Below are 24,083 nucleotides of genomic sequence, written 5' to 3' on the forward strand. Positions count from 1 at the left end.
CTGATTTTGTTTACTTTGAATAACAGGGCCTTACTAGTAAATGCTCATGAAATATTAGTCATAACCAGTGAAATAAAACATGTATTTTATCATGGCTGATTATCCATCCAAGAGTCAGCCTGAAATGCATCTCATTTGCTCCCCACCCCATTTCAAAAGTGTCTGTTAGCTAGTCCATAAAGCAAGACCCACTGCAGAACTCGTAGAGCATCAAATCAAAGTCAGCAGCTCTCCACCAAGAGGCTGACTTGCAATGTGAAATGCTTGTATAACGATGGTATTTGCTGGGCCCAGGATCCAGTGGCGGGTTGTTTGCCAACTCCCAAAGGAACTGAGTTCAGAACAAATATTATTCCAAACGACCAGTTCTCCCAGCTGTAGGGTGAACTGTGCATATTTCTTGCTTGGAAAAGGAATGCTTTTCACTACCAGAGCTATGAGCTAGTCCCTGTCTCTGGTTTTGGGGTTTGACACCCATAGGCTTCGGGATGCACAGGCAGCTCCAGCCTCAGGCGCTGAGCACCGTGTCCCGTGTGGGCTCCTCGTCTGGCCCCCGTCGCACAGCGGACAGGCGCCGGCCAGGACACACAGCAAGGTCAGAAGTATGGAGTGAGGGGAACTAGAAGCCAGCTCCACACTGGGGAGTTGTTTGCATTTGCCACCGAAGGAAACATTTCAGTGAGTCACGGGCCAGCCCAAAGGGAATTTGCTTTGGCCTGCTAACACGCATCTTGTAGGCAGAAAGAGAACTCAGACCTGAGCTCTGCCTTCTTGCAACTGAAATGCATTTTGCTAAGCTAATGAGCAGAGAACGGGCAAGTCAGGAGAAGATGGAGAGGGAGGGAGAGGTGGAGGAAGGGAGAGGGAGCTAGTGAAAATGTGCCCTGCCAATGGCTTTGACTGAGAGTTGAATTTCATTACACATGTGTTGTTCTAAGGTTATCCTACCAAACTAATGCAACCACACCAAGCAAAGCCAATGCAGGAGTGAAGAATTATAGTCCAATCTCCTTTTATAGTAACACCGCTTACTTTCTCTTGCCCCTTAAATAGAAATAAAAACATTCAAGTGAAATATAACTCTGGTTTAAAATAATAGGAACTTCTGCTCCCTCCCCATCTGCCCCCAAAGGAAAGCACAACAATCTTCCTGCACTGGTTTGTGTCACATGAAAATAGTAATTTTTTTTTTTTTTTTTTTTTTTTTTAAATTAAATTCATCCTTGCTAGGCTCTGTCCTGACCCTCTTCACAAAGAAGAGAGAAGACACGGTGGTTACACAGGGGAAGGCTCTTTGAAACCCACTCCTCTGAGAACAGCGGATGCACGCTACAGCTGTGATCAATGATTTTTCATGCACCTTTCTGCCATTTTCATGTTATTTTCTCATCCATCCAAATAGTCCTAACCATTACAAACACTAGTACAAAATATGATTTTCTGATCATCTTCTTGGCTGCTTTACTTAGTATTTACTTGGCATTTGTGAGCAATGGGCCTCCTTACTCATGAGGCAGAATATTTGAAATTTCAGCAGAAGGGTGGTGTTAGCTTTAACCAGGTGAAAAAGAAGCTGGAAGGAAAGAAAGGAAACATCCTCTGAATCCCGTTTTCACCTTTCCGCATTCCTTCCCAGCAGACCGTCCCCTTTACACAAACACAAATGGTCTGCATCAATGGGAGGAAATGGGGACTGTATATTTTTTGTAATTCTAAAATTACACGGATTGCTTGCATAATGCAATAAAGCCCAGACAGTGCAACACATTCCAGCGAGCGGCCGCGCAGCCAACAGCAACAACAGGAGAGGAGTCCCTTCCGAAAGCTAATGGGTTCCTGTCCTCTCCGGTCCAGGCTGGGCCCTTCCTTGCTGGGCTTAGCAGGTGTCCAACCACCGTGTGCTCAGCCACAAGCAGCCAGGGACCAATGATTTAATGCTGCCCAAAAAAGAAGTCCCCCAGCTGATGGTCCCCTCCTTTCCGCTGAACGCTCTCCCGGCTGACCTGGGGGATGCAAGGCAGACCTCTCCCGGGCTTTTGTTTAAACCTACTCTTTCCATTAGGCCAAAGGCTGAGACCAGCTCAGCCTCATCACCTGCCAGACCCCCGTTTTCAGAAGCAGAGTGCTCCCATCAGCTTACAGCCTGGACAGGCTTTCACACCACTTGCACAACACGCTGCTGGGTGCACTACTATTAACCCTGTATGAGCCTGGGATGAATGACCGAAGGAAATCATGAATTAAAGCATTCCCCCAGACTGGTGAAGTGAGCCAGTTCTGTCCTCAGAAGCCTGCAATTACGTGTAACATAAATAGGACTTCTGATTTGCAGGTTTTTAAAAGTGACACTCAATTAATATGATTCATTAGTTCTAATTGACTATAATGGAAAGCTTTAAAATAACAGTTGTTCTTTTCAGAGTCACGTAACCAACATTTCAGGAGCCACTTCCCTCTTTCACTAGCTAGCTTTGATCTCCAAAAGCACCACTGACGGGTGATATAACAGCAGGGAGAGATTTCTGGAGACCATCAGCTAATCAATTATTTTAAGTGAGTTCCCAGCCTGAAGGAGCTCTCCAGCAATCCCACATGGGAGCAGCCTCCGCTGCTCACACCACGCCAACACTTTCCCCTTGGGGCAGCTGCTGCAAAATCCCCAATTAGGTTTTCTTTTGGCCATGCCCTCCTTTAGAAAGGCCACGGCCAAGTACAGCATGTCTCTGCCTGATCGAAAGGTTGCTCTGAAGAGCTGGACAAAAGCCAAGAGTTCAAGCAGATTTAAAAGGAAGAAAGCCATCCTTGAGGCGGAGCGGCACACTGTCAGCCAGGTCAGATATCCTCAGCCTTGGTTAGAGATTTATTCTGTGTGGCCTTGGTCCGTCCCTGTACATGTCAGGAAAGGCACTGTGAAACGGGGCATGGATGTCTGCTAATGCCACAGGGCCTGCTCCTTCTCCCATGTCCTCCTCCCCTGACTGCCCAGGTGACTAGACCTGATCTGAACCAAAACCCAAGCCTGCAAGGGCATGGTACCACTGCACGGGGGATCACCGGGGTTTGGGACTGGTTGGTTAGACAGTGGGACTTCTCAGGTATCTCCTGCAGGTTCTCCGCTGGCAAGCGGAGCCGTGGTCTGTTCAGGTCAAAGACAGCTGCATCAGCCTTCCAAGCCATATTTGTCCCAGGACAGTGACAAAAGCCCTGCAGCTCCATCCGATCGCTCTGCATCTGCCCCTCTGTGTCTCCAAAACAGGGTGGCCACATCCAACCACATCCAACCCCCGCTGCAGGAATGCTAATCCCCAAACTGTGCTCGGCATTTTTTTTGGAAGTGTGGTAGGTGGCCTGAGCCACAGAGGTCTTGCTGATTGCTCCTGCAGTTTAAGTTGAGACGACGGCTGTCCCAGTGCCTGCTAATGTCCCCAGCACAGTGTAACTAACCAGTGAGGAGATACCCCAAGGACACAGCACCCTGCGGGTGACGGCACTTCTAAGCTTCGATATCCAAAACCTGGGAGTTAAAGCAGCTCGGAGAGCCGCAGCGGCTGTGGCGGCGCAGCGGGCACAGCCTCCCCATCCCCAGGAACCGCCCGCACCACGGGCTGCAGCCTGGGGCAGAGCAAACCCAGTTCCCACCACCGGCTACGCAGGGAAACACACTTTGTGATTTTTTAATTACCTATGAAGCAGGAAGCATGTGACACTGCCCATGTCCCAGGAACCAGCCCCTTTCCCAATAAAGCTCTGATGGACTTGACCTCAGCAGGGGACCGGGGTGATAAGCGCTGTTTGTTGTTCCTGCCGAGTTAACATTCCCTGGCTCACAGTGCCGTCTCCAGAACTTGCTCAGCTGATGTTCACTTTATAAAAATAACTGTGGCGCCATGTGTTTTAAGAAGTTCATTTTAACCCATTGTCAACAAACCCTTGCGGGCTGTGGCAGAATGAATCCCAGGGATGGTGGAATCAAAATTGTTTGGGGTGAGACAGGGGGATGAAACAGGAAACAGGGGAAAAAAAAATGCTGAAGACAGCCATAAGAGCTGCTTTCATACTGGGATTTCTGGGGTGGCTGCCAGGAAGGGTCAATGGTGCCCTGACCAGCCTGCAACGCAATGCAAGCAGAAACCACCACCCTGCTCTGTGGCACTGTTTTATCCAGAAATAAACGCACTGTGACAGAGACAGACCTGTGCTCCCAGAGCCTCTCTTCCCTCTGCAGCTGGTATGTGCAGTGCTTCCTATAAACACAAAAACAACCTGCTGAACGCAAATGCAGGTGACCGAAAATTTCACGAGGACTTGAGATCTGCTACCTCGAAGGCTTCTTCCCCACCATTCCTGCGCTGTGGCTCCAGCCCTGAAAATTCAGGGTCTTGCTAGAGGAAACAGAATAACAATCGTAAAAACATCTAACTGTTCCCTGGAGACACATAACCTAACCCTTCACAGCTGTTGGAGCACAGCCTCCAATAATTTGGGTAAAATATCTTTTTCTAGCTCAAACAGCTAAGTATACATGAGACTACCCCATGTTCCTTCATCTCCCAGCTTGGAGATCCTCCTCATCTTTCCCTCAACTTTTCTGATGGAGGCAGGAGTTCTTATGATCACCACACTCCTGCCTGATGCTGCCCAGCCTCCCAAGAGGAGATCTGCTTCTCAGGATGATTTCAGGGAAATTCAGCTGCAGATACTATAAACCAGGGCGGAAATTACTAAACAAGAGAGTCATGCATCCTTCTCAAAGAACAGACAGACTCCTGAATCTACAGAGCCTGGACAGACCTTGTGTGTGTGTGTGTTTGTGCGTAAGTGGATGAAAGAAATAAGCAGGTGAGTCAGGGTAAATGTATCTTCTTGTAAAGCACTCAGAATAATGCCATTAAATGTCAAAGCACCATTTAGTTTTGCTGGCTATTTCCCTACTGAAAAATCTTCCAGATCATTTCTGACCTGCGTGATTCACCTTCATCCTACAGATGTAAAAGACCCATGATAGTGAGGGATGAGGGAAGCAGCTGCCCCCATCCTGCTCACCCCCCACCCTGGTATGCGGAGGTCTCCAGCAGTGGTTCAGGGTCCAGGCTGCGTCTGCCTGCAGAGATGGGAACAGCTCATGTGTGCACCAGTCCCTCCAGACACAGCCCTGGTTTGCACTGGTAGTTTGGCGTCTCCAAAATCAGCCAAACCCAGTAAGACGGGGAGGTCCCTACTAGATGATCCTTATGGAAAGTCCTTCTCTGGAGGCCCCTTCAGGAGGAAGGTATCCCCAAATCATTAGGGTCCTGTATTGCTGGGCTGCATCCCCTCTGCAAGAACCTCACCACAGCCTGCGTGGGCCACGCACTGAAGGGTCACCCCCCCAATTACTCTCACCACTTCAGCTGCGGTAAAATATGCTGTCAGATCCTAACCAGGGGTGTCAGGACTGAGTTTTCTCCTTTACCCACCAGACTGTGCTTGCAGCAGCAAAGTGGGGGTTCACAGCCTCATGCAATGCATCTTCAGGGGTGGGTCTCGTTTTTCTGCTTCAGAGACTCCCTCCATAGCCAGGGGAGACCAAACTCCTCCAGAGCATGGCAGTCAGCCTCCTGAACTCCCTACTAGAGACACCCCAAAATACCAAGCAGCACCTTCTCAGGCCACAGGCCCACTCTTTATTATTATGTAGATAGCCCACATGTAGAGTGCTGGGCCAAACGCAGGATGATCCCTACCCATCTGTTTACTCTTGCCTCTTGTCTGCAGCCAGCCAAAATACTTCAGACAAACACGCTCACCCCCCAGCATGGAGACACGGGCTCACAGACTGTCCCGTGGATGCAGCCTCCCAGGATGGCCCCCTAACCCACCCCATGCAAGCAGAAATCCCCCCTTGGGTGCTGGAAGGAGCACGGGGTGAACAAAACTACTCTGCATCTTCGAAGGGATGATCTGCAGAGCATGTCTCCTGCCGGAATGGATACTTCTCTCTCTTAGCAGCAACAGCAGGTTTATAATGTGAAGGATTTTACCTTCTTCGGCTTCCAGATCCACCAGTGAAGATACCAACACGCCCATCTCCTGACATTTTTTGCTGTGGGCCTTTGACTTCATGTGTTTAGTCAGATTCCCTGAAAAGAAGCAGAAAACATATTTTGGTCAATATAGCTCTTTTTTTCTTTTTTGTTTTTGTTTCACTATGCAAGCTCAGCAGTAACAGGTTAATTATCTGTCTCCACAACGGACAAAGGAGGCCTCTGACTCTCTCCAAACCACTATCCATTGCAAATACTCTGTGGCACAAGGCTAAATCCTCCCTTTTGTTGCTTTGCTGCTGTACGGGGCTGGAGAAGGAGGTGCTAGAAGGGTTGTGCAACCTTTCAGGTGTTGTGCAACCTGAAAAAAAAGTTGGGGCACACATTTGGGTTTTGGGGGAAGAAAAGTCCTGGACTGCTTTCAGCTGTGATGGTTCAGCAAAGAAAAATGGTGGAAAAAGAGGGAAGAGAAACACATTTTAATCTAGCATCACCTCCCAGCACACAGGGTCACCTGCCTGGAGGTGAGGAGCTCCTTAGCACCACGGGGCAGAGTGTACTGCCAAAATGAGTGCTCGAGATGCCAGCAACAGGGAAGAACCCTACAATCACCCTCCCCCCAGGGGGATGAAGAGTCATGGAGACCCTCTGAAGCCCTGTGCAGCACTGAGAAAATGTGCTGAGCACTAACGAGGCTTCCTCGGGGCCAGGATGGAAAGAGCAGCCCCTGCAAGGGGAGTCCGGGGGGTGGGGGGCATTGGTTAATGCTCTGCGACTGCGTGATGGGATAACTCGTGGGCATGCCACCCTCACAGGGCACCTCTCTAATTCTAACTCCCATACTACAGGTAGGTTAATTAGACAGTTATTAACCCTACTTATAGCCAAAGGAAACACTGAGCAAAGGGGAACCATTTTTGATGGGAAAAAGGTAGGTAGGTGGAAAGGAGAGAAAAATAAAGGGTAGGAGAAATAAAGAAAAATGTCCCATTTTTCCCTTTACTCTCCCACACTACTTTATGGGCTGAGCTGATGATGAGAAGAAACCTGGGCCCTTTCTGAAGCTCCACCAAGGGCTGTTTAATTTCCCAGCACAGCCCAAGAGCTGGCTGAGCACTCAAAATTCACTGCAGCAATATGATGTGCCATCAGCCTTCCTGTTAGCTAACACCTGAGAGTATTGCTGAACACGAGGCTTGTTTTTCTCACCAAAAAAAAAAAAAAAAAAAAAAAAAAAAATTGAAGAAAAAAAATGAATTCTCGCACTTTATTATAACTTTCAGCTGAGGATTAAGGTCCCTCAGCTGGCATCCTGCAATCCAGAGAGTCCCCGGGTCCCTGAGCTGGGTGGGAGTATAGAGGGCCTCTATCAACCTCTCCTCCCGCAGCTCCGGATAGTATAAATAAATAAACAACTATTCATTGGAGCAGAGAATTGCCCGTGACGCCCTCACATCTCAGAAGAGTGCCATAACCATCTAGCTACCAAGTTAGTTTCTCTTTAGCCCATGAATTATTTATTTAGCCCATTTTATACAAAATGGAATAGATCCAACAGGAAAGACCAAGAGAGACAAAGGCTGACTATATATCCTTGCATATCTGGCACCCATCTAGGATGTGGATTCAAAGGATATTTAATAATTTAAATGCAGCAAAACAGCTCCAATAAGAGAGATTTATTATTTTTAAACTTCATGCCTAAATACCCTTAGTCCCATGGACAGGACACTCAGGTATGAGGATGAGGCCAGCTTGGCTCAGGTCCTTACTCGAAATCAGACCTCTCTTTCTCCGCTTTGGACCAGGAGTTTTGTTGTGGACCCAAAGACACCCAGTCAGACAAGAGCATGCTCTCATGGACACCTCTGGTTCCAGTGAATCACCATTGTTTTAAAGTGAAAAACTGTTTCACTGAAAAGTATCCAATGAGTCCAAATTGTGGCCTCATGGAACTGGAATTTAATTTTGGACCTAACTCGCAAAAAGACAAACTGACTCAGTCTGTTGAAATCAAACCCTGCTGCTGCTGCCTGTCCATCACAGCACATCACATCTTGGCTGACAAAAATGACCCATCTTTGCTTAGTTACCACAGCAAAATCCCTAACTGGATTCCCTCCAATGTTAATAAACACAGAAAATAAGCCCAAGTAAATGCCTGGTGTGAGCAGGGGTTTGTTGGTTAACCTATGGTCTGTGGCACCTCAGGAATTCAGCTGTGAGCCCCACGGTGGCAAGAATGGAGAGTGGAGGGCCACCAGGCATTTTGGTGCTACCACATCCCCCAAACAAGCTCATAAATTCACTGTACTACATGCGTCTGGCTTTGGCTAAACCAGGAGGGTGCAACATTAATCGGGGAGGGGTGATGGGGGATATGATGCTGAATGCAGTGTTTTGGGCAAGCCACCCCGTACTCGAGGGAAGGACTCCTCACTGGCATACAGCGGCCACCGTGGCCACTTCAGGTCTCTGAAGGCTGGTTATACGCACAAGTCCTCCCGGCTGCCTCAGCTCCAGTGCCGTTGGCAGCAAACACATCCTCCCTTTTGCTGCTGCAGGAGCTGGGCAGACACGGGGGGAGCTTCTGCAGCCTGCAGCTCTCCACCCATCACTTCATCGCACCTCTGCTTTGACTCAGCTCCACCCTGAGCAATGGTTCGGGTTGACACACTCTGCCAGAAGCCATCAGCGTCACTTCCCTTTTTTGCTTTCTTTCGCGGGAGGCAACTGTCCTTGTGCAAGGCAACACCATGGCTTCTCCTCTTCCTTCCCCACCCAGGCTGCCTGCACAGGCGTGAGCTGGAAGGCACTGCACAGGCAATGCCAAAACTCCCTGTGCGAATGAGTTTATCCAAAACACCAAAGGACCAATTCATAGCAAGTGTTGCTTTCTTTCCCCTTCTACCTTTTTCTACCCTGCTTTCCATCTTCCTTCATTCTCATTTGGTTAGCTAAGGTAATACCCACACGCAGTGATAAGCAAGATAAGCCTGCAAAGGTGCGAATGCCCCTGGTGCACCATCCATCCCTGCACAGCACCCTGCACACACACCAGGAGGAGAGTCCAACAAAATAGGGATGCTGCTATCCTTTTAGGGAAAGCAGACTCAGTGGTCCGGATTCTCCTCTGACCTAAGTTTGCATAATTTTAAGGAACTTAAAAGCTTGAGGATTATTTACACCAGCTGAGAAGCTGAGTTGTCATCTTGGGAGCAATTTGGAGGGCAATGATATTTATCTTATCAGGGTTCTTACAGTTTGTGTTTTTAGACCCCTTAATTAATGCTGGCAGGATTAAATGTTAAAGTTCTTCGGCAAATTTCCAGTAAAATCACCACTTTGCCTAAGTAAAAGCTGGATATGAATCCTACAAGGAAGAACTCACATCTACTTGTTGCCTTACGGAGTCCTGGTTCCCAACTTAAAAAAAAAAAAAAAAACAAATCCACATAGCATTGCTTCCTTGGAAACAGCAGAAAAAAACATTTGAAGGAGCAAGAGAGAAACCAGCAGGTGGGAAAACTGGATTTAAATAGCAGGACAGTTATACTGAATCCTAATCAGTTAATTGGTTCTCACTTAAGGATTGTTTACTAAAAGTTCCCAGATTTAAAATAAACTGGCTATATTTAAATAAATTCAGGAATCAGTGAAAATTGTGACCCCATCCCACTTATGGCTGCATTGGAGGAACACACACAGTATCAGCACAGTTCTCTAATTACACCTGCTTATAACTATGTATTACTGGCTGCTTAAGCTCTTCGGATATTGTGAGGTCTTATTCTGGATTTAAAGCAGATTAAATACTTGTGTTGTTTTGAGAAAGCTAAAACTCTAGTGTTTCAAAAGCACTTAAAGCAGCTTAATAGGGACTAGAAGTGATTTTCCAGTTAAATTTAAAGAGGGAAATTAATTTTTCAGACTATCCATTATCATATTTAAAGGTGGCGGAGTTAAAGCAAACCATAGAAAACAGAAACATTAAAATTGCTGGGAAAACTACCCTGTCTGTGTTGGGCACACACCATACTTTCTATTTCTCCTATTAAATGTGAACAATTAAACAACAGCAACAACAAAAAACCCCAACAGATGACCAACTGCATGATCTCAGCATCCAAGGCGACATTGTGATACAAACATTCACAGCTTTCCAGGACTTAAGTACTTTCATATTCCTCTTTTAAAATCATATGCAAGGAGAGCAACAGCTACTCTGTAACTAGCAGACTCCCATTTTGCTGTGAAACGCACTCACACACAGAGAACCAGCCACAGGCCAATACTCTTAGTCCCCGATAAACCCTTGAAATAGGTTTTATGTGTGACTTAAATAATGCACAGGCCTTCATTTAGGTCTTGGCATGGAGATAATGTCCCCAAGTGAGACTCTATGAGAAGGAAAGCTTTAATTTATACAATTTATTGGGCAGTAGATTTCAATTTTAAAAAAATTTGTTATTATCTTTTATACTTGTTCACTTAAAGATTAAAAGAGAGAATCTGAACATCTAGCCTGCCTGTATTGATACAGGCTATAAAATAATAGCCATCTTCTGGATCAAGCCTATCAGCTTGCGTTAGGCGAAAACTAATCTTCCAGAAAGGTACCCAGACTGGATTTGCAGATTTCAAAACACAGAGAATTAGCATATTTCCCATTGAGGTTTGTGCTGAGACTTAATAGCTTCACTGTTTAAAAAAATAACAGCTAATATTTCACTTGAATTTGCCAGTCTTTTACTTCCAGCCCTTTTTTTTTTTTTTTTTTTTTTCTTTTTTACCTTTCCCTGTTAAGTTAAAGAGGCCTTTTGCTTGCAGTATTCCGCCTCCTGTCTGGACCACTGGGTCATTTTCTGTTCCCAGCGACACGTCTCACGCTCCATTGTGTAAGGGAGTGGGCAGCAAATTCCTGAGGATAACTGTCCTCATCCCATCAGAGGTTTGTCACATCCCAAGGAGCATGGGGACCAAATCCTCCTCCCAGCAGTGGCTCCATAGGGATGCTCAGACCCTTTCCCTCTTCCCAGCTGGTAAGGAAGGGCCCCAGCACACACAGGGTGCAGTGACATTTTGCAAATCTATATATCAATCTGCCCTGCTATAACAGCAGTTAATTCTTTTGGAGCTTTCCGCCAGTTGGACCTGCACTGTAGTTTCCAGAGGAGGCTTAGCAGAGCGCTGAGTCTGCTAGAGCAGTAATAATAATAAACTGTGCAGCCGTAACCTTGCCTTTAAGGGCTGAGGGGGTAATGCATTTAATATATTAACATGTTCAATAACCTCAGTGCCTGTCATATGCTGATTTAAGGAACTGCAAACTAATTCATTAAAGGAAGACTATGGCTGAGGACATGAAGAAGTCTGGTGTCTGGAAACTGTGAGTGGACTAGACTATCAAATTGATATCTTCAGCCAAAAGGCACTGATGTCCTTTACACAAGCATCTTTTAAATGAATATGAAGCTCCTTGTCCCTTCTGACCTCCAAGCAAAGGCAGAGACATCAACACAGTGAGCTGCCCCATACACCTTGTCCAGAAATTTTAAGAAATCGTAAGTAATCAGGACGTGAGAGTCTGAAGTGAGGCTGAACAAGAACATTATATAGCTGTGGAAAAGGGTAATATCTGCCCAGGAGGGAAGTTGATGTGCCAACACTGAGCCACATCCCCAGGTCACCCAAGAGGAGCGAAGAAAGGAGCTGCGCTTCCCTCGAGGGTCTGGAGGTGAGTGACAAGGGAGGGCTGGCAGCTCCCGTGTCCCCTCGGGGAAGGTGGTCAAGGGAAAAGCTCTCCCTGACCCTCCTGAAAGGGAAAATTGTTAGACTGCAACTTTTTCTTCATTTCCTTCCTGGTAAGAAAACAATGAAGAAGCTGCTTAACTTCTTTTAAACAACCTCTTGGAGGCCACGGTAACAAACCTCTTAGGAGACCACTACTGCAGTGGAGGTAGAGACACCTCATTAAAGAGGCACGTTTATATCTGGTCCAGAAACGTAAAATCAAATAAATCTTTACAAACCAAATTTCGAAGACTGCTGTTTCCATCAGCTAAGTGAGCACACAAAAATCTCATGGATCTGCTTTAAAATAATAATAAAAAAAATTTCCCTGCAGTTCTGTAATCCAGAGCTTCATTTTCAGTGACAGAAATGCACAAAAAGCAGACAAGCAGCATAATTAGTGAAAAGGGAAAAATATTTAAAGCTCTTTCTTCTGCGAAAGTTTTCCCAGTTCTTGGAACAAAGATACAGATTTTCCGGGGCCGGCGGGGGGAGAGGTACATTTTAAACAGATAAAGATCCTCATTAAAAATAATAATAATAATACCAAAAAAAAAAAAAAGTTTAACTGCTTCCAGCCTACTTGAGAGTTTAGAGCATTAGATCATGCTGGAGAGATCTACCACAGCCAAAATGAAGACAGCTCCACAGATATCCCCCTTGAGTTTACGCTGAAGGCTAAAATTAACTTTGGAAAGCTGTTTTCTAAAAGAGCTTCAACTCAGCTTATATTTTTGCAAGTGCAGTCCAGTAGCGAGAGCTCCAGCTTCTTCATTCTGAAATTAACTGTGGTTGCAAAACTGCACACCAGGAAGGAGGATCCTAATGAATCAGGGAACAAACAAACTTATTCTAGACTCTGCAAAATAAGCTGTGAAACATCCCTTTCTGCAAAACTCCTGGCCCTCTGGTTCACCCTCCATCACCAACAGTGATGATTCTGTAACTGGACTTTAACTGATGATTTTATCAGCACACAAAGCTGATCTTTTTCTCACTCGTCAGTAACTGTTTCAAAGGTCCTTGTGTCCCCATCATCAGCAAAACAAACCGCTTTTACTCAAGTGCTGCAAAGTTACATGGAGTATAAGCATGCCCACAGGACACAGCCAGGGCTCTGACCGTCACCCCTTTCCAGCAAAGAGCCATTTTCATGCAATCCCAAGTTACCATCGTGCAACTATTTGTCTTGAAATCACTGATTAGGGAAGTTCTGCGCCCTCATGCATTCACAGGCAAATGCGTAGTTTTTCATTCAAATACTATCACCGGGTGGGGTTTTTTTTGAAGGAAGCATTTCCATGCTACCTTCCCTCATGCAAGTCCCCTGCAGAGCTAAAGAAGGGAAGCCCCTTGGAAGCGAGTGTCTATTTTCAATGTGCAATCGGCACAGTCAGTGCTAACAGTTTGTGTGCTTCAAGGAAGCAGAGATGAAGAGCAAAGCAACTACAGAGATGGTGAAAAGGATGGTTTGATTGCAGCATCCTGAATAAAAGCCTAACAGAAGCATGGTGGAGAGCAAGATGAAGTGACAGAAGAGGCTGAATGGATTCACCTCTCAAAGAAAAACCTCAGAGCAAAGTTAACAAAAGTAAGAGGGAAAGAGAAAGAAAATGAATCAGAAATAGCTCCAGTCTGGGAAGGAGAGAAAGAACCATTGCTCGGATCTGTTGTATGTGTCTGATGACAATTTGGCCTCAATTTCGGTATCACTTCCTCCTGCTCCCATATGCCAAGTGATTACCAACACGTCGTTACCCAGAAATCGCCTACCAGTTTTACCAACAAAGCCATCAGCTCCAGGCACTGCCCACTCTGAATCACCCAGCATCTGGGTCACTCATCTGGCACGGACATGCCCTCCCCTGGCACTCCTGGCCAAGCACACGTGCCACGTTCCACGCAGCACCCAGTGCCTCCTCCCCACACCCATGCTGTGCCGCTTCCCTGGCTAGCACTGTTGTTCTGGGGTTGACGCTCTCCTTCAGTAATTAGCTCTCCCAGCTGTGTCATCATCTGAGAGTTGCAACAATGGAGCTACAGACAACGGACATTTTATATTTATCTCAAACTATAATCAAGAAACTGAACTCGACATCTTTATTGCAAGATTTGCTGCAACCAAAGATGGAGGGGAGATTTGACAAACCCATGGTGCCAGACTCTTACGAGAAGTTAAAGGGATCTGGGCAACACTGGCACTTTTGAAAACTTTACCCACAGTCTCTTGGAAGAGACTTTTTTTTGCATGTGGTTTTGCATGTTCCTGATAAGAGTTCACTCGCACGCTTACTGAGGCAATGATGAAGATCGCTTGCAAAGAATATCTGGTGGTAGTGAGGTTGTGGATCATTAATGACTAGATGTCCTGGAATGGAGGTCTTTAGAGAAAAAGTCTATTGATATGATATAGAAAATGTTGAAGCTACATGCAACTGCGAAGGATGAAAATGTGCAGCGCAAACAGATCTTGAGAGCACTAGCATAAAAAAACCACCCAAAGACTGTCTCCAGGTACTTGGTCAGGGATGTTTGCCTGTACCCAGGAGGTCCTGCTCTCATTCTGGGGTGGTTTTATTTATAAATCCCTGCCAGCAAAGCTGTATTTCAGGATTATTCCCTTTCAGAAGAACAAATAGGATGGCGCAAATGCTCTGCTGCAGGCTGGCACATGCAGCCAGTGCTCTCCACTGCAACACATATCAGCTTAATGCAGCTCTTCTGAAAACTTCAGCCAATTTAAGACTCCCTCATCCCCCTCCCTCCAACTCCTGGGGTTTTCCAGACCCTGGGAAGGCTTTCCCTTCCCCTTTGCCAGCGCCCCCGAGAAGGCTTGTAAGTCAATATACTAAGCAGAGGAGCTAGGAGCTGACTGTCTCTTACCTTTGGTTTTAAAAGCAAAGTTACAGTACTTGCAGACATATGGCCTGACGTCTGTGTGCGTGCGAATGTGTTTCTTCAGCATGCTGGGTTTCTTGCAGCGAATTCCACACTCCTCACATACATACTTCCCTCTTCCACGGCCTCGCACATACACATACTCTTCGTTTGATTTGTACCTATGAGCAACAGGTGTCATGATAAAAAAAAAAAAAAAAAAAAAGAAGATTCCCACCTCAAAAGTAGTCACAACTTTCCTGGATTAATTCAGCATGTTATTGACACCACCAGTCTCATTTACCATTTGCTAGCTCTGGGTAATTAGGCTAAATTGAAAATATCTTCAAAAGCTTTTGCCCAGATGCCTACTTCCTCTTCTGGAACAGTCTGAGATAAGTCACAGGGTCACACAAATGTCCTGATTTTCCCCATCCTCCAACACAAATTGAGGCACTCATAATAGTCTGAATAAGATATGTCACAGTCCAGCCTGGCTGGCTAAATCATCTCTCTCTCAGCTTGTGCTGTGTTTTAAAATATGCACAGTCTGTCACTGTACTATGCAAAGTACTAAGAAAATACATCCTAGCTAAACCTCTTGTGATACAACCTTTCCCACCTGTTGGGACAACAGTAAAAGCCATCTGAGAAGACTGTGATGCCACACTGCAAGTTGTGGTCCCTGCACAGACTCCTGCTAGAATGAGACACCCAGAATGGACACAAAGGGAGGAAAACATACATTTTTTAAAATATATCGTGCTAACACTAAATGTAAACACCACAGACTCCAGGCTCTTTTATCTTTGGCACAATATCATGACTTAGGTTTACCCAAGAGAATAAGATTGGTCATCCTTCCTTCACATTGTATATTCATTTATTTGCTGTTCACGCATTAGTGCATAGAGAAGGCTACATGATGGGGGTTTGAAAAATATTTGTGAGACTGAGACAAATCATTTAGCCTCCTGCCGCTTAGCAAATGGAGTCTGTAATTTCCTGTACTTGCAGCACAAGAAGAATAAGGTAACATAAAATTGGTCCCCTCAGATTTTTAAGAGACCAAATTTTTGAAGCATGGTACTTCTTGCAATTTATTTTTCTATCCGGTATGAATTATGTCTGGTCTTCAGCAATCTCCAAACATCCACCTTTGAAAATCAGGCCTTCTAAAGCATCTTAATAGGGAATCCAAAGACACACAACACCTTTTATTCACCCTTTAGTATCTTCCCAATAAAGCCTATTCCAAACCAGAATGGTGAGAAAACAGCAGCCAGACTGAAGAGAAATTGAACAGAAACAGCAGCACTAGGAATAGCTTAAGCACTTGAATAAATGAAGGTATAGTCACTCCTAAAAAACCCTATGGATTTATAATGCAAAACAAAAAAGATCATTTAAAACTGGGTAAAAAATACACAAAGGTCATGAATCCAGCCCTGAACTGATAGGATGATAATGGCATGGTCTGCACAGGATGCATCCAAGAAAATACATCTCAGTTACACACAAATGTGGACTTAAAAGCAGGTAAGTTACACTGCATGAACCCCCTGATCTCCCATCCAGGCAAAATGCACATGGCCTTGGCTCCATTTTATTTCATTCACTTAGGAAGTGTACAGGTAATTTCAGTTTCATGTGAGTGTTTGGGGTACCTACTGCACACAAAATTCAAAATAATCTTCCGGGGAGATTCAGAAATTCAGAATAATCCACCTGGCAGATGTGAGTTCTGGACTAAACCCTTCCTCTCCTGCCAAGTCTTGGTCTTTCTGACTCAAAGTCTTAGCTGTAAGAGGCAGGCTGAGCCATAGGAGAGATGCTTAAACGATGAGCAGATGCTTAAACGATGATGAGTTGCTCATGTGAGGTGATGAGGTCACAGATATTCAACGCAGGTTCAGACACAGACTAGAGAAGAGAGGGGAGAAATGGGAGTCTAGATAGCCCCAGTCTAGCCTGAAATACCAGCAGCAGCACCAGCATAGCCAGGTCTTGGTGTCCAACAGCTACATATGGGGGAACAGCTTGTATTTCTGTCCTTCAGCATCAGCAGAGGTTCTCCAGACCGTAACCAGGGTCATCTGGTAGCCCAGATACTCTATTCTATCTCCTCTAATGGAAGCCACGGATGGCAATGCCATCTACCCTCTTGCCTTCCTCTCTGCCCTCCTCCCCCCCAAAAAACAACATCAAAACCCATTCATCACAAGGTTCTCATTGGCCAGAGGGGACTGAGCTGGTGTCTGAAGAGCACACACCGACTGTCAGCCTCCACCCCAGTATGTCCAGCTACCTCCATTTAACCGTACAGATACCAGGGTACACATAGTTAATTGTTAGGGTTGGCCAATGTCCCTTCTTCCTTCAGTCAGTGACATAACGCTAAAGTAGCAAAAGGAGCAAAATGAACCCAGGAATCCTGACTTCTCTTCTTCTGTTCAAATTTGTATTTGGGGCTTCCTTCTTGCCCTCCTTTCCTTCTGTCATTATGCTGGTAATCACCTTGCCATTTAAAAAATGAAATTGCTCCTTTATCAGCCTTGTACTTTCACTACCCTTAATTACACTCTCACATGGAAATCTCTAAGCATGTTCTTTGTGTCCAACAGTCCCTTCATCAGCCTCATTAAAGCTATCAGGCTGGATTTTCCTGGATAAAAAGGGACACGTGATTTAATCTGAAATTAGACATCGCAGTTTATCTGACACTCTCTGAGACTTAGCCATCCTTTAACACAGAGATTTTTCTACAGCTCCCTGAGACCATGTGTAAAACACACAGGGAGAGGAGAGAAACATAAAAAGAAAGGTAACCTCAAGAAATACCAAACCAAACAATAAGAAGAAAGCAAGGGGGGTGATACTGCCATAACATAGAGAAGGCTGCTGCAAATGCCATCTGTCTACATCGAAGGCTATAATATGTTTATGGAGATAATTACTTCAATATGACACTGGTTTCTCTGTGGATCTAATATGCTCATATGATTTGCATCAGAAAGACAAATCAATGACAGCTCACTTCACGTGAAGATTCACCCTGCACAAAGGATCTTCCCGCTCCGTAATGTTTGCTGTAACCAGATCCCTCTAACATTCACAGTTGGAGTTTGTGTCAGCAAATCTGGGCTTCTCTTCCAGAGCACTGTGGAATTCATAATCCTGTAGTTAGCAACTTACACCTCTTCCAGTGTCACAGCTCCCATCTAATACCGAGATGATTTGAAACTCAGGAAACTAACTGGCCACTATGAGCCTGCACATTAATTTAGGTAATAATTCTTTCAAAAAGACACACAAAAAGATAAAAATTCAGTTATTTGATGCAGTTTTTGAAAGGTTATTTTCTGTGTTCTGCTAGAAAATGCACATCTGTTGAATTTTGTGCAACCACTACTCTTTTCAGAGCAAGAGGAAATGGCACAGCCATGGCAGGATTGGTGCTACCGTAGGCAGTATCAGATTCAGAGACTTGATGGCCCGAAAACAGGGCATCACTGTCAGGAGTCACAAGGGACCAAACAATGGGAAAACAGGAACCTGGAGAAAGCTTTGTCTCAGCTCTTTCCCTTAAACCTAAAACCATGAAGCATTTATTCCTTTGCAGGATTTACGAGGCTGAGGTCTTAATATTTGCTGTTACAAGTATCTGACTATCCTTTTTAGCCACAGACACCTTTTTTTTTTTTTTTCTCAGCACTGTAAGCCACATCCAAAATCTTCATGTGGCTGAAAACCACACGATAAAACCTTGGAGAGCAAAAGGGGAAGGAAGTTTGGTGGTTCAGAGGCAGGAAGGGAGAGCAGGTTTCTGGGGGACTCATTCCTTCACTATGAGACACAGTTGGGCTGAATCACCCCTTCTCTCCTGGTTTCTACAACCACCAGGAATTTACCTTGCCCTGCAAAGTCTTTGCCGACGTGACCTTGCTGGTCACAGCCTCAACACAGCAGCTGCACTTACACTATTTGCAAGTCATATGTAGGCAGCTTGATTTTGTGAATTTCCAGAATTTGAAGCTCAATAATGTATTATGGTGAAGAACACCCCTGGTTAGTTTTGCAGCAACCGAACAAGTATTTCCTTGACTGGTTTTGACATTAGTTAAACTCACTTGTTTGCCTTTTGGATTTCTGGTACATAGTAACAGGAATCGGTCATCTGATCCCTTTCCTGAGCCACTGCATTTAGTTCGCAGTCAAGTGAACCAAGTAGCTCTAGCTGTTGTCTTCGGTGTAAGTCTTCTGGTTTTATTGATGGCACATTTTATCTGTCATTAGGCTGCCCACTCACCTGGCTTGACTAAAACCTTCGGAAGTCCCTGACAGTCTACCCTGGTATTAATTAATCTGATTTATGTTTTATGCCACCTGCAAAATTTGCCAGATCGCTGATAAATGCGTAACTATTATAATGCCACTCATTACCAGTAAGTTTATTGCCTCACAGCTCCCTACTAGACGATTAGACCACTTCTACAGTTACACCTGCAATATCCACTCTGAATCTGCATGTGCAGCAGAAGTCCTTGGCCTTACCCATTGCATACCCTAGGGAAACACAGGGTGGGAGACCCCACAAGATTACAGCCTATGTTAAGGTGCACAGAGGTGTGTCCTTAAGGCCAGACAGTTACTATGAAATCTCCCTTAACTCAAGCCAAGCTACAGCAGAACAAACAGAAGGATTTCTTTCAAAATCCAGACCAGACAATGTCATTTCCAGGTTTCTAAAAGCATCATAAAACCTTCTATTATCCCAATTTACCAGACAGGGATCTTGCACCAAGACAAACAGCGAACTTCCGAAGAATCATACAGGAGGACAGAAAAAGAGCTGGGTATGGATATGGGAGGACCTGGCACAGAAATCCTCTCTTCCCTTTCTGAAGTAATGGATTTTTTGGAAACAGCACTTGCCAATCTCCAGTGAAACTGCAGAAGACAAGAGTCTGAGCTGAATGAGCCCCCACCACCCAGAGCGGACATATGCAAAGAAGCTTGGCATGCAGGTGTAACTATGTACATCATCTTGGCCTCAGCAACTCAAGATTTAACATTGGAAGAATTACACTATCCAACATGACCACCTCACAGGTAGCAAACCTAAGGCTCTTGCTGCTTGGTAAACATCGGGGCAGGGACTGTCTTCAGGTACAACACAGTGCCTGAAGCAATGCAACCCTCATTTTGAGTGGACTCATGACAACAAATCAGGATCTATCCAAAAATAGGTAGCTGGCTTGGACTCATGGGGAATCTCACAAAGGCCAAGAGGTATTAAATTTTCCCTTAATCATCAACACATGCTGCTGGCATAGGACGAGCTGCTGGGCAGCCACTGCTCCCATCTCCACATGCTGCAATGTCTCCAGCGCACGGGGCTCTTTGCTGATGCAGAGGAGTTGGATGGATGTGCCCTATCAAGAGCCCTCCCTCTCATGGTTGATAGTGGAGAGCAGATTAAAATATTACAAACACAGGTCCTTCTCAGGACTGCTGCTGTGATCAGCTTCCTTACACATTTCAGGTCCATGGCTGCTTGTGGCTGCAGGATGGAAGGGCAAAGCAGAGAGACACCACAACAAACTTGCTGACCACAGGCACTTGGTGCCTGATTCAAAAACCTGCAGCTTTGATTATGACTCTTCTGCACAAGGGGTAACAAGAAACACATGGAAAAAACAGCTCATCTCATCCCTGAGTTTCTATCGCCATTCCAAGTTTGTTCATAGAAACACAGATTCATTTAGGTTGGAAAAGACCTTCAAGAACATCAAGTCCAACTGTTAACCTAGCACGGCCAAATCCACCACTAAACCATGTACTTAAGTGCCACATCTACACACTTCCCTGGGCAGCCTGTTCCAGTTCTTGACAATCATTTTCGTGAAGAAATTTTTCCTAATATCCAATCTAAAGCTCTCCTGGCACAGCTTGAGGCCATTTCCTCTTGTCCTATTGCTTGTTACTTGGGAGAAGAGACCAACACCCACCTCACTACACCCTCATTTCAGGTAGCAGTAGAGAGCAACAAGGTCTGCCATCAGCCTCCTTTTCTCCAGACTAAACATCCCCAGTTCCCTCAGCCACTCCTCACAGGTTGAGACCCTTCACCAGCTTCGTTGCCCTTCTCTGGACACACTCCAGCACCTCAGTGTCTTTCCTGTAGTGAGGGGCCCAAAACTGAACCCACTCTTCGAGGTGCGGCCTCCCCCGTGCCGAGTACAGGGGATCGATCCCTTCCCTTGCCCTGCTGGCCACACTATTCCTGACACGAGCCAGGATGCCACTGGCCTCCTTGGCCACCTGGGCACGCTGCTGGCTCACCTTCAGCCGGACGTCACCAACACCCCCAGGCACTTTTCTGCCCAGCAGCTTTCCAGCCGCTCTTCCCCAAGCCTGTAGCGTTGTGTGGGGTGGTTGTGACCCCAGTGCAGGACCCAGCCCTCAGCCTTGTGGAACCTCATACAATTGGCCTTGGCCCATCGCTCCAGCCTGTTCCGACCCCTCTGCAGACCCTTCCTACCCTCGGGCAGAGCAACACTCCCACCCAGCTTGGTGCCATCCACAAACTTACGGAGGGTGCGCTTGATCCCCTCATCCAGGTCACCGGTAAAGTTATGAAACAGAACTGGTCCCGGTACTGAGCCCTGGGGAACACCACTCGTGACCTCCTGCCAGCTGGATTCAACTCCATTCACCACAGCTCTTTGGGCCTGGGCACCAGCCAGTTTTTACCCAGCGAGGAGTACACCCATCCAAGTCACGAGCAGCCAGTTTCTCCAGAATGCTGTGGGAAACGGTGTCAAAGGCTTTACTAAAGTCCAGGTAAACAACATCCACAGCCTTTCCCTCACCCACTAAGCGGGTCACCTTGTCATAGAAAGAGATCAGGTTAGTCAAACAGGACCTGCCTTTCATAAACCCATGCTGACTGGGCCTGATCACCTGCTTATCCTGTACGTGCCGTGTCACAGCTCTCAACATGACCTGCTCCATAACTTTCCCCGGCACCGAGGTCAGGCTGACAGGCCTGTAGCTCCTCGGATCATCCTTCTGGCCCTTCTTGTAGATGGGTGTCACATTTGCTAAACCTCCTGGGTGAGCCAGGACTGCTGACAGATGATGGAAAGTGGCTTGGTGACCACTTCCACCAGCTCCCTCAGTACCCTGGGCTGGATCTCATCTGGCCCCATAGACATGTGTGTCTAAGTGGTGTAGCAGCTCACTAACCATTTCCCATTGGACTATGGGGGCTTCATTCTGCTCCCCATCCCTGTTCCCATTCTGTTCCCCATTCTGTTCCCATTCTGCTCCCCAACTCTTGGCCTGGGTACACCAAGGACAACTGGTCTTACTATTAAAGACTGGGGCAAAGAAGACATTAAGTACCCCAACCTCTTCCTCATCCTTTGTCACTATGTTTACCTCTGTATCCAATAAAGGATGGAGATTCTCCTTAGCCCTCCTTTTGTTGTTAATGTATCTATAGAAAAATTTTTTATTGTCATTTATGGCAGTAGCCATCTTAAATTCTAGTTGGGCTTTGGGCCTTCTAATTTTCTCCCTGCATAACGTCACAACATCTTGTAGTCCTCCTGAGTTGCCTGCTCCTTCATCCAAAGGTCATAAACTTGCCTTTTTTACCTTGAGTTCCAGCCAAAGCTCTCTGTGCAGCCAGGCCAGACTTCTTCCCCGCTGGCTTGTCTTTTGGCACATGGGGACAGCCTGTTCCCGTGCCTTGAAGATTTCTTTCACAAAGAATGTCCAGTCTTCCTAGACTCCTTTGCCCTTCAGGACAGCCTCTCAAGGGACTCTAGCAACCAGGCTCCTAAACAGGCCACAGTCTGCCCTCTGGAAGTCCAAGGTAGCAGTTCTGCTGACCTTCCTCCTTACTTCTACAAGAACTGAAAACTGTTAACGTTTTGTGATTGCATATGATCTTATATTCATATATATGGAGGAAAGAAATAAAGTCTAACTAATCACATGCTCCTTTAAGAAAAGGTGACACCTGATGGCTTATATACTTTCTGGGTTTAAAATGAAGTAAAATGTAGGTAATATGATTGGTTCATGAAAAGCAAGGATTGGAAAGTGACAGTATGGACTGGCAGGTAAAGAAATACATGAGGAAGGAGGAGACCTGAGCAAAGTGAGACACCTTAAGATGCAGAAGAGGGTAGCTGGACTGGCTAAGAGTCATCTCCATCTCCAGCTACTGCAAGTCTGTAACAGGAAACATAGCTGATATTCAGCTATGAATTTCCCATTTTTGGGGACAAACTTCCTTTCCGACACAGCAGACATGGACTAAATTCACACTGTTACTGGATAGTAAAGGAGGAAAACTTACAGATTTACCCACTGTAACATCCACTTTAACTGAACAAATATAATTTAAAGTGTTGTTCAGATTTTCAGGGCCAGATCTCAGGTGCAATTCAGGTCTTTGCAGAGGAAGTACCCACTAGATTAAGCAAACCAAAGCCAGGATTTACTGCTTTCCCTTCGTGGTCCACTTGCAGTTGGGACTAACTGCAGAAGCATCCCCTGGACTTTCAAAGTCAGCCTGGTGAGATTATGAGCCCACCTGTGTGAAAAGAGGCATGGTGTAAATAAACATGGTTGTGGGTTTCTCCTGTCCATCCCCCCCCAGTCCTGCCGCACTGAGAGAGGATGTCAGAGGGGCTTGAGGGACCTGCTGAAAAGTGAAGGACCTGTCAGAAGACCAGGAGTCCTCAATTTTTGCAGCTGCTCTTAATGATGCTTTGTCAGTGTGACAGCCCACCAGCACTGGCACCAAAGAACAGGTCTTGCCATGCTTTCCTGTTGAAATGGGACATTACCTCTCTGCATAGAGTAGGATAACGTTCTGTCACAGGTAGCTGTGGAGCAGTGTGTTAAAACGCACCTGTATGTCTTTTTACAGAGAGATGACAGTGAGGATCATCATTAAAACCAAGCCCTTTGTGAAGATGCCATGCCAATCCCATAAGGGGAACTTTTGTTCCAAGTCTAGAGCTGCTTTCCAGGCCCTAGGCTCTGTAAAACTTCTCATGACCAAGCACTGGATATTGGTACAAATATATAGATTTGTAACTAATTTTTGTAGATTTAATTTTACTACATAAAGTGGGAACTTCTTCACAAACACACTTCTGTGATTTTCTTTGTGTCATCAGGTCTGGACTTGCTGACATTTCATATTTATGCCCCATTAACATACGGAACAGCACACCAACTATTTGTCACTTATCAAGAAATATCTTTATGAAATACTTGGAAAGCACTGAAGAAGAATGCATTATTAGCAGATGGAAACCCCATTTGCCTACATCAGGAGAGGTCCCAGTCAAGGACATCCTGTTG

General features: G+C 45.8%; 1 protein-coding gene across 7 annotated transcripts in view; it reads right to left on the reverse strand.

The window, feature by feature from the left end:
- HIVEP3 (HIVEP zinc finger 3) overlaps window positions 1-24,083 on the reverse strand; it is a 272,629-nt gene that overhangs the window by 11,802 nt on the left and 236,744 nt on the right. For all 7 annotated transcript variants that reach the window (XM_032987530.2, XM_032987532.2, XM_032987536.2 and 4 more), the window contains 2 exons: window positions 14,700-14,875; window positions 6,021-6,119 (listed from right to left, as the gene is read on the reverse strand). In XM_032987530.2, the coding sequence (XP_032843421.2) occupies window positions 6,021-6,119; window positions 14,700-14,875 (275 nt within the window). The remainder of the gene's footprint in view (window positions 1-6,020; window positions 6,120-14,699; window positions 14,876-24,083) is intronic.

This window comes from Tyto alba, unplaced genomic scaffold, assembly GCF_018691265.1.
Source record: "Tyto alba isolate M040663 unplaced genomic scaffold, T.alba_DEE_v4.0 Super-Scaffold_20, whole genome shotgun sequence".
In the NCBI taxonomy this organism is placed as follows: Eukaryota; Metazoa; Chordata; class Aves; order Strigiformes; family Tytonidae; genus Tyto; species Tyto alba.